An 11,512-nucleotide genomic window follows, 5' to 3' on the forward strand; every position below is an offset into this window, starting at 1 on the left:
TTGACAATTTTCGATATAACTCTACAATTCTGACAAAATGATTCCAGAGATGCAAACGTATAGCAAGGGTTGAATTTAAAACAAATAGCGCTTTAAAAACTGTTTTAAAACACTGTTTCAAACAAATGTGTTTATTTTAAGTTGTATAATTATGATATAATTGTGTAAATTGCATCCGATATAGTCGACGTATACGATATGGAATGGTTGTAACGCTCTAAATCAGTGGTTCCCAAAGTGGGCGGCAGCACCCCTTGGGTGCGTTCGCGAGCGTGAAGAGGGTGCTGGACCTGAAATGGGCGATAAGGGGGTGCTGCCTATCAGATTGGGCGGTGAGAGCAAATGGGAGCGGTGTATGGTTAGAAGGCATCTGTTGAGTAGTGTTGAAACGACTGATGAATACGCGGTAAACATGCAAAATCGATTCAGTCAGTCGAAGTATGAGGCATGATAACGTCATTGCATTTTGCTAGCTGTCTGCAATACAGATTGAGTGTTCATTGATTCCGAACCGAGGGGGGGGGAGGGGGGGGGGGAGCGGAAAAAGTTGAGAAACACTGCTCTAAATCGTCGTCACTTCATAGTTAGATCACGTAGATATAGAAATGGATGTTCTGATGATGATGGTGGCCGACCGTGAAATACTGCATAACGATGTAGTCCTGATCAAAGACAGATTTTAGTCTCTGCCTAGTCTTACCTTGTATAGTAGGAACATATATACAGCTCAAGATGAATAATTGCATGGCTTCTAATGCTTTGAAGTACCCCCAAGCAGTTTCCCAAATTGAAGGGACAAGCTCGAATGGAGGCCCAAAATTATTTCGTAAATAAACATAAATTCATTTCGAGCATTTCGAGCGCCTCGCCCGATTTAATGTCACGCTACGTACATGTTTTGATTTTAATATGAGTACCCCAGGAAGAAATTAATGTAGTTTAATATATATAAATTTTGTGGTACGATTGTTGATATACAATGTTCTTTCCAATTCTCCAGTATAGTTTCTGACGATTACCCCTGACGAGTGTCAGCCGGAAATACTCGGGTACATTTCAATATGAATACACTATTCAACTGTATAGAAATATGCTTTTCGGTGCCTTTGCTATATAATATATATGTCCAATTGTTGTTCATATACGTACCTAAATGGTAGGCACCGAATAGTCCTGTCTTGACTATGTGAGAAAATGCCGCACCCCGTGATGAAATGTCAACTTGGAATCGTGTGTGTCTCACGAAAGAGGTTCTTCTTTTTGTTTGGTCTGGTACATTTGTGCGATTCCAATATCTTTTAATTTATAGCAGTCGGGAAGTCACGAAATAACAATATGCAACAGATAAATTAATAGTGTTGGGATCAAGTCACTACCTTCGAGTCACGAGTCATCACGAGTCATTGCACATTTTGACTCGAGTCAAGTCAAGTCACTCGATTTTCAAATGTGACTCGAGTCAAGTCAAGTCAATCGATTTTCAAATGTGACTCGAGTCAAGTCAAGTCACTCGTTTTTTGGAGGTGACTCGAGTCAAGTCAAGTCAAGTCAAGTCACGAGTCAAGTCACAATTCAAGTCAAATTGAATTTTCGAAGTATGAGGGATCACTGATCACTGATCATTCAAATTCATTATATTTTACTACCTGTGTTAAAGAGATCAATTGGTCATTTATCTTGAATCAAATAAGAAATGTAGAGTTAACTATACATGCAAAAATGCGCTGTATCGCCCACGCACACGTAGAACTGCTAATAAAATACGTCAGTAACTGAATAGCTACATCAGGGGTGTCAAACATACGACCCGACAAATGATTTCATTCGGCCCGCGAAGAAATTCTGAGTATATGTTGAAATTGCGTGATTTTATCCAACACATTTCTCGAATTTGTAGTAAGAAATATTACTAATAAATATTCTTTCAAGACAGCAAATTTCGAGTATGTTCATAGGCCACATTATAACCACCCGACAGCGGGGTGGTGATTGTAGTCACCATCAGGAGAAAATCGCTGACATTGACACCCAATTCCGAGAAAGCGAAAAAGTGCACATATTGAGTTAAGAGTTAATAACATTTTGGAATCATTTGACTGGTGCGGCCCGCGAGCGATCTGAATATTTGAATTCAACCCGCGACGTCAGTTGAGTTTGACAACTCTGTTTTACATGCTACCTTCTCTTATTATCAGCCAAAATAGAGGATCGAATACGAAGCCTCGAGAAGATGAAGAAATTGATATCGTAAAATACACTAGCCATCTATACACATCCGTGAGGATATAAATGCATAAAATATATTTGTTCGATTTAAATCATACAAGTTGTTAAAGGTGAGCGCCGTGCATTAAGGACAGAACCTTCCAATAAACAGCGATACGTTGCTATTAAATTAATCTGCTACTACGACAATGCAAGCTGTGATCATTTCGTTTGCGGTTAGTGTATTTGTGATGTAACAATGTGAGATCAGTGAAACGTACATTCAGTGAATGACTGGTTGCTCTCACAAGTTACAACCGCATATCGTGAATAATCCGAACATGCACAAAATACATTGATTTAGTCGACACCGTTTACTTGATGACTTGAAATTGACTCGTAAAATTTGCTCCGAGTCTCGAGTCAATTCACATTTTTGAAGCGCCAAGTCAAGTCAAGTCATTTTTTGTTTGGGTATTCATGGTGTTTGTCGACTACTATGGTCATTTACACCAGGCCGATATTCTTCTTATTTCTCCGTAACTGCCGACTTATAGCACGGCCCACCTCTAGGCTTTTGTAAGACACCGCTGACGCGGATAAGGTGGCGAGGAGGAGCCTAGGTAAACCTCCAACACTTAGGTATCGGAATTCGGAAGTCGACCTCGGTCGGTCGGTCGGTCATTTTTGCAAAGTGACTCGAGTCAAGTCAAGTCATTGGAAAAAGTTGACTCGAGTCTGACTCGAGTCAAGTCATGACTCGAGTCATCCCAACACTGTAAATTTATAACAATGCCCGTCCCCGTACATGTATAAATAATTAATTGGATATCGTTAACGTGCCCTAAACGTTCGAAGACACCATCTGCCTCAGTTTTACTGGTATGTCTTATCCCGTGGGCAATTACTAATATTAGGGATAAAATTCAGTTATGAATTGAGGAATTTCTTCGGCCTTCATAAGATACACGGTGTTCCTACATGAAAATTATGTCGGGCTTCTGAGTAGCTGTAACACGGGAGTTCTAGGGGATGGAGCCCCCCAAGAGTTCTGTTGATCACCCTACGGGGTGCCCAAGACAATTGCGAGTAACATGGACAATGTAATTGACCAAATTCATCCAGTAAGTAAGAAAATTTTTGCACTTCACGCGGAAGTGGAGGCACACTGATCCTCCTTAACACTATGTCTGTGGGTGAAAGAATACCCTGGAAGTCATCTTAATCACCACATAAAGCCTCAAGACCATCGTTTTTCTACTATATTGTTCATATCTTTTAAAGAGGGTCTTTTACCTCATCAAATTATTCCCCACCCCGAAATTTCTTTTGTTGGCGGTACACCATAGCTACTGCTGAGATCCGCATATGCTTGTCCAACGTCGAACAGCGCATGAGATTTCCTGACTACTCGGGTTGCATTCCAAACAAATGGTGGCTTAAAACACGTAGTAAAAACATGTTTTCAAAACGTCTTTCTGAAAAAAATACATATTTTTCAATAGCATAATTATGCCGTAATTGTGTAAATACTTTAAAAACATGCGCCGCGAGCTAACGGACGACTTGCTCTAAGAATAGTCGACTAATACGATACGGAATGTTGGAACCCTCGAAATCGTCGTCGGTTCAAGAGTTAGATCATTGGTACGGAATAGGTGTTCTGATGATAATGACCACTGACCGTAAAAATGCTGCACACCGATGTAGTGACTGGTTGAAAATATTTTTGGTCGGTTTATGACAGGTGTCGGAATTCTTTTTCTTCGAAGGAGCCATATTGTCTGTCTGCAACGGTAAATGTGAGAAGCGAGTGACGCACCTGGTTAAACACTGCAGTCACGACACCAATGGCGATGTGGGTCCAAATGCCGGTTCCGACCATCTTCTACGTTAAGGAGGTTTCTCTAGGCTCCTCATTGCCGATCTCACTACTACCGTTTCGCATTGAAAAAGCACAGCATGAACGTCGGCAGCGAAGACCACGATGGGGACGCATGGAAGCGAGAGAGACTGACCTCCGAATGAGAGAAAAAGTGAGAGTCGTGCTCAAAATTACGAAAGGCAAAGACATATAGACATTACCAAAGTTTGTGTCATGGTGCACAAAGCCTGAAAAAGGCGATAAGCGCCACTGTAAATGTGCCAATAATATTAATAATTGTAAATGTCAATTCAAAGTACGTCGCAGTTGAAGAGACGCGGCGCCATGATTAAAAATCAAACAAAAACAGACAGACAGTAAAACGCATGTTTCAAACAAGGGCCATGTTTTAAACATGTTTGTTTGAATTGATTTTTGTTTCAAATGCAACCCTAATGACACCCGGCTGTTACAGCACCCAGAGGCGAGTACGATTTTTCGAATGCACGCTTGGTCTCGTTATTTGAAAGAAGTTTTCTGTGAAAAAGTTATATTATCCCTCTAAAGAGGAGTTGAAAAACTACCGCGTCGTATAGTCACACCTTTGCCGTTGCCGGTGTCATATGGCGGAAGGTGGGGAACTCGTGATGGCTGGCGATCCGAAGTAGCTAGGACCTGTCGTTTGATCCGAGCGGGCAAAAAGAAATGGACTGCAGGTGTCATTATTCGAATGTCTGATGCACAACCGTTTATACGGCTTGAAACTGTCTGCAAGCATGACATCGAGTCGATCCGGGGCCTGAATTCATATGTGAGTGAATACAACCGATGCAAATCGGGAATTTAAATGAATGCAGCCAGCGAACAAGCGACTGGTAATGCAATGGTATCGAATGGTCACTGCTGAAGCAGTTATGACAACCTAGGGGTATATAGTACTACATATCCGTGTAACAACTTATGAAGCATGCCAAGCAAAGGTTATAATATTTAATGCTACAATTGATCCTGCCGCACGGTTGAATTCACATGTTTCGGACTCACGCTTAAACTTCTTCTGATAATTATTATTAGCCAATAAGCTAGTCGTCTTAAAAGTCCATATAAACACACAGTACCAAACCATATCAACATATAGACATGTATCGTATCTAATTTAGAGTGGGGATGAAACTAGACTTGTTCTTCAGATGAGGCGGCATCACGGTGGACCAGAATAAGGCAGACTTCATTCCGAAATTCTTTTCTGTGGTGCATGCTGTACCAACAACCTAGTGCTCTCTTCCGCAATCATATCTCGGCCACTCAACTATCACATCCGTGCCTTTATTCGGATAGCTTAACGGAATACACATTATAAACGTATATAAACGTCATTTAGTAGTGTACAGTTGTATAATTTACCCGGTGCTCGCAAAGTTGGACAAGTATGTCATGAAAGCCAGACTTATTTCTCTCTCGGCTTTGGAGAATCTGGCTCCTCTCGGCAGTGACTCGGGATAAAACGGCGCCCCAAACGTCATGTAAACGTCGTCTCCGTGGTCGCATTCGCACCAGGACGCCTTTTGGAACACTTCCTTTCCGAATTCGAGATCGTGATGCATCTTTAACTGAAACCTCGCTACATAGCAGTATACATCGGATCCAGCATCTATTACAGCAACGAGAATGGCCATTTGTCAAAAGTCACATCGAGTGAATTAAATTATTTAGTTTGTCAGTACCGGAGTGGATTTGCGCCGCGTTAATGGCAGGTGCTATGAATAGTCCGTTTCCGACTATATTTCCCAATAGTTTGCTGTATTTTACTTCTTCCTCTTCGCCGACGAGGTATTCTTTTTTGCACAGTTCAAATCCTTCATCCGATAGCTAAACGAACATACATTTATTATACGCGTAGAACATGCATATTTATCCCGCTGAATGATTAACGGCGCCACAACCTGATGCCATTATCGAAATTGTGCTCTGTTACTCGGATATAGCGGCTATGCTTCGCCTAATTGTTTAGACATTTCTCGAAACCAGCTGGATCCATAAGTAATTTAGTGAAATTTTACTGTCTTATTTGTACTTTTACTTGATCGTTATTAACGATGACTTTGACCAGTGATCGTGATCAGCTGATCACCTGAAGCTATATTGCAGTGCGCAGCCAGCCATTACCAAATTCTCGACAAGTTCACTGTGACGTCACTGATGTCACTACACCGCAATATATATGCGATGTCAGAACATTATTGAAATTGTTTCTCGTGCCTAGCTAGGCCTATATTCTGTCTTGTTGAAATTTATTCTATAAGCTCTGCAATCAAAACGTGAATTACGCACACTCCCGCTCTAGCTTGTTTTTCGGTTAGTCCCTGTTTGAAAGCAGGTCCCGTACTTTGTGTCAGAGTACCCTGTCCTTCGGTGCTGCTGCATCCTATGATGTAGGGTAGTTTGGCGAATTTCTTTTCGCGGATCGACCGCACCACACTTTCTTCGAAAACTACTCCATCTACTGTTGGAGTAAATTGCAGTTTCTCCTAGATTACACATTACTCATATACACATGCACTGGGCAAAGAGTCTGGGAAAATGCATCTGACGAACGCAGCTATATACGAGAGTGCGAGTGCTAAAAATGAAAACTGTCAGGTACAAGTAGAAATAGTTGGATATCATAAATACTCGAGTAGGTCGTGCAAGTAGTCAAAACATACTTGAGCATTCCGAAAAAGCAGAAATTGCTGACCACCCTCCCACTTACTTTCATTTCGCTCTCTTGGACTGTTTGTTTGTTTTTTTGGGTATTCATGGTGTTTGTCGACTACTATGGTCATTTACACCAGGCCGATATTCTTTTGTATTTTCCGTAACTGCCGACTTATAGCACGGCCCACCTCTAGGCTTTTTGTAAGACACCGCTGACGCGGATGATGTGGCGAGGAGGCTCTCTTGGACTGCAATCTACCCACAATAATGGTAACAGGTGGAATTATGAGAAATACTGCTGAGAGAAGAATAAATCACAATAAATTGAAAGATTAGGTATTATACTACCCATTTTGTGTATTGCGTGCAATTCTTGCTTTCACATTATTGAAATTTGACTGCTGGCAGTACAAATGTCAAGCAAGCGCAGGATGAAAGTTTCAACAATTCGGGATTCGTTTGAGAAATGGCCAATAAGTTCTGGACTTTTTAAGGTCGCGTGGACAGTGGACATCACCCTATCGTTATTCCATAGAATGGTAAACTTTTCGCACTTTGAATTATAACTTTGATGAACGCATGAAACGACTTCCATTTTCGGGATAAAGTAGACTTACACCCATTAGAGCCGCACTCAAGCCGCATAAAGTTTCGGCCGAGACGCCTTGTAATGCTTCCAAGATTTTAACGTCATCCACTCATCCGTCTCCGTAATACCCAGTTTTGACGAAAGCGAAGTGATCGCACGACTTCTAGTTTGCTCAGTTTGAAATCCCTCTGAATATTCACAAGTAAAGTATCAGTTTGGGGGGCTGAAAATTCATTACGTATTCGCATCCACCTTCCATGAAAACCTGGCCACTCTGGCTGATGCCTTTGTGGAATAAACCTAGCGACAGCGTCGACACAAGGTGCATATGCACACAGTTTCCCCCCGCACTTTCGCCAATCAAAGTTATGTTCTCTGGGTCGCCGCCGAAATCTTCGATATGATCGTGTATCCATCTGCAGTTAATTCAGTATTCGATATATTTCTCAAATCGAAAGAGACAGCAAATTACCAATGAAAGCATTATGTATGATACCGGTTACGCCCACTAATCCCAAAGTGAATTAGACCCAAACCATACTACTGATTACGGATACCGTATGTCCTCTATTAGAATGCGATAAGCATTATCTTTATGTATTTTCCATGTTTACGTCTTTCATGGGAACTTGAAAAAATTGTCCTCTTTTTTGGATCTTAAAATATGGTAACTCTACTAATGATAATATATAGTCAAACGATGTTGACTAATATATGAACTATATAATATATATTTCAAATTATAGTCAGTCAGTCTTATGAGGGTGCTGTCTTAGGAACCGCGTCTATTTAGTTCCGGTAAGTAGGCGTACGATACCGGCGCTCAACGAGCTACGATCTTCTAGGTATATTTGGCTGTGAGGCTGTTTACCGGTATTGGTACTAACACTTTTTCAGTCGTCGCCGTCGTCGTCGCCGTCGTCGTCGTCGTCGCCGTCGTTGTTATGTCGTCGGTTGAGTGTTGATTAGGGCTGTTCAAAAATAACTTTTTTTTTTCTGGATTCAAACCATTCAGTCATTAAATTGTCAGGTTACCCCAAAAAACGCTACACACCAAATTTGGTTCAATTCTAACAAGTATAAGGCTCCGCAGATCCAATTAAAATTTTTAATTTTTACTGAAAAATTGAGGAAAAAAATTTCAAATTGTTGATCCATGAATAATCCGAGGATTATCAACAAAACTCCAATAACTCCGCTTCTACTAGTTGGAATTGAGTCAAATTTGTTTTGCATCGTCTCTGAAGACAGCTCAACAATTTCATGGGGTTGACAGAAATTTTATTTTTTATTTTTTAAATTTTTCTGTGTAAATTAAAATCTTCGATTGGATCTGCGGAGCCTTATACTTGTTGGAATTAAACCACATTTGGTGTGCAGCGTTTTTTTGGGTAACCTGACAATTTAATGACTGAATGGCTGAAATCCAAAAAAAAAGTTATTTTTGAACAGCCCTAGTGTTGGTACCGTATACGGCTACTTATACTTACCGTGGAAGCCTTCATATCGATTGATTTGAACTTGCCATTTTTATGTTGAACCTAGTAGGCTACCCCAACGCTTCCTGTTGATCCATCAATCCAGCATTTCCAGCGCAACACGATTCCCGGCCCAGTGACAGGAAGCCAAAAATACCAACACGATAGTTTGGTATGACGACCACGACGTCGTTCATTCCAGCAAGCGGCCATGCATTGTAGTCTCGCTCAGCACCCATTTGAAAACCTCCCCCATATAGTCACATCATTACTTAGATGAGAGAGAGGGGCTTTATTTTCATCAAACCGAAATTAATAACGAACAAACAGCAACAATAGCATGACAAAATAGCAGACAAAATATTCATTATCGGACAGAGCTGATATCTTTTGGAGTCAACTAGTCTGATCACACCCAAGATCAATATGTATAAATAGATATGCTGGCTGTCATAACTTAAAAAAAAATATCCTTGGTAACAGCCAGTAGTCAACTATACCACTGCTAGCAAATTCTAGACTGCTCATGTCAACAGCATTAATGAAGGGTTACCGTACGTCCTCTTTCAAGAAGATTTGCCCTCTTTCTTGACTTTTTTGAAAGTGTCCCCGGAGGACGCCTAAATGTCCAGTTTTTTTGAAAATTCGTCCTCTTTCTTGAGAATTGTGGTTGAATGTGCGTGGAAATTGGATTGAGATATAGGAAATCAGCGGCCAAGTAACGGTCCGACGGGTTTTTCGGGACTTGAGTCGGCAAGATGACATTTTTCAGTCGATCAACGGAAAATCTCATAGAAAGCCCGTAATTCGGGATTTGAGAAGTAGGGACTTGTAGTCATTAGTCAACCGACCACAAAGTCGGGAAAAATTTACCAGTTTTCAGGATTTTACTCCAGTATTGTAAGTTTGAAAATTTTGCAAAACTGTCCTTTTTTCAGATTCCCAAAATATGGTATCCCTAATTAATGTAAAGATAAGACATAAGAGAAAGGGGGAAATGAAGCGTATTTTTAAATCTAGGGCTATTCATGAATATGTCGATTGTCGATGCACTGCAATCTAAATGGTGACACTACTGATTGGTCAATAGATCTGTTGGGTAGGTTACTATCAGGTTTAGGCTCGATCGTGGATTTCTAGAGAGGATGTTGTATGATGGCGATAAACATTTCTAAATGAATCATCAGGCACATTGCAATAACTAGGGATGGTGGTAACCTCACGACGTCACGTGACGTCATATTGCTAATTCCAACCGTACATTTCAGTGAATTGATAGCCTATATTAATTTACACGATACCTAGCGACGACTCGGGCCACTTAATGCCACAATGCTGAAGTGCACATGTATCAAATGGGGCAATCAAATGATATCATAATACGAGGACTTGCAGGGGAATATAAGCCTACGCCTTAACGGTTTGGGCCTGACCGGGCAATGTATTCGGCGTCTGAGTATTGCTACGTTGATATTGAGCAGAGTATAAAACGGGTTTCTGTACTTCTACCAGAGTTGGATCAATTACAATAATTTAGTTCAATTACAATTATATTACAATTACTCCCTTGCATGTTTCTATTACATTACAATTATAATTATCCAATGTTAAAAATATCAAATTACAATTACAATTACAATTACTGTTATACATGTAATGAATTACAATTGCAATTACAATTACTGATAAACATGTAATTGATTCGGTAGAGAGGTGTTCTTTGACAACCGTAGCGCGGAAAAACTTCAGTTTGCCGGAGCCTCGCGCCCCCCTTCAGATGCTTTCACGCGGCCCAAGGAGGCACGCCCCCCAGTTTGAGAACCACTGGTTTAGCCCATATTGTAATACAAAAAGTTTTCTGTTGCTACCGAAGTATGGGAAACAGTTTAGCATGGCTGAATTACCTAGTTATAACGCGGCACGCATAAAACACCGATGTAAATAAGCTAATTATTACAGGTGGTGACTGTGTACTAACGCCTTAAGGCCTTGCGAAGCTTCGTCGTCATCCTGGTCCGTACCGGTACCGGATTTTCACTGGTGTGACGAATAAATGATTGATTATTTTATGTCGTGATTGTCAGGTTTCCAAAACAATATATTTAAATTGTAATTGAGGAAAATTTTTATCAAATTACAATTACAATTACACAAAATAGAAATGCTTCAATTACAATTACAATTACATGAAAAAATGTATGTAATTACATTCAGCTCAATTACATTCAGTTCAATTACAAATTACAATTGATCCAACTCTGCTTGCTACCGATTTACCCCATTAACAAATATACAGCAGTAGCCAACAACCCAATCGCACGGATTGGGTTTTTATGATACAATGAACATATGAAATCAAGATTCACCCCGTACGGCTGCTAGATTTGTTACATCAGATAACGATATCAATTTCATTGATTGGTTGAATAAGCATCATTCGGTGACTATACCTACATGTAGTGTGTTTCGCTCTTGATGTTGTGTGATTGGGGATCAAGCTCACAGGAGAGAGTCACTAAATATTCACAAAACGGAAAGCTGGATATTTCGAGCAAACTTTGTAACAAAGCAAGTAAGATTTTTGAGATTGTCAAGGTGCATGCTCGTTTATAGTGTTGATTTTTTTAATACTGCCAGCACTATGCATAGATGGTCTGCAGTTAAAATGCAATAAATTTC

General features: G+C 40.4%; 1 protein-coding gene across 2 annotated transcripts; it reads right to left on the bottom strand.

The window, feature by feature from the left end:
* Window positions 1–5,333: 5,333 nt before the first annotated feature.
* On the bottom strand, window positions 5,334–11,512 carry LOC145454428 (carboxylic ester hydrolase-like). 2 transcript variants are annotated; one of them, XM_080332425.1, is made up of 6 exons: window positions 8,909–11,073; window positions 7,608–7,771; window positions 7,384–7,543; window positions 5,794–5,938; window positions 5,474–5,720; window positions 5,334–5,407 (listed from the first exon to the last, which is right to left on the bottom strand). In XM_080332425.1, exons 3-6 carry the CDS (start codon window positions 7,387–7,389, stop codon window positions 5,341–5,343), a joined length of 465 nt encoding a protein of 154 aa, XP_080188551.1. In that variant the 5' UTR covers window positions 7,390–7,543; window positions 7,608–7,771; window positions 8,909–11,073; the 3' UTR covers window positions 5,334–5,340. The 2 variants fall into 2 exon arrangements, with proteins under 2 accessions (XP_080188551.1, XP_080188550.1); XM_080332424.1 differs by lacking the exons at window positions 5,334–5,407; window positions 5,474–5,720; window positions 5,794–5,938 and adding an exon at window positions 5,991–6,597 and having other exon boundaries at window positions 8,909–11,512.

This window comes from Botryllus schlosseri, chromosome 13, assembly GCF_051294905.1.
Source record: "Botryllus schlosseri isolate E-star chromosome 13, Bs_hap1, whole genome shotgun sequence".
NCBI classification, from domain to species: Eukaryota; Metazoa; Chordata; class Ascidiacea; order Stolidobranchia; family Styelidae; genus Botryllus; species Botryllus schlosseri.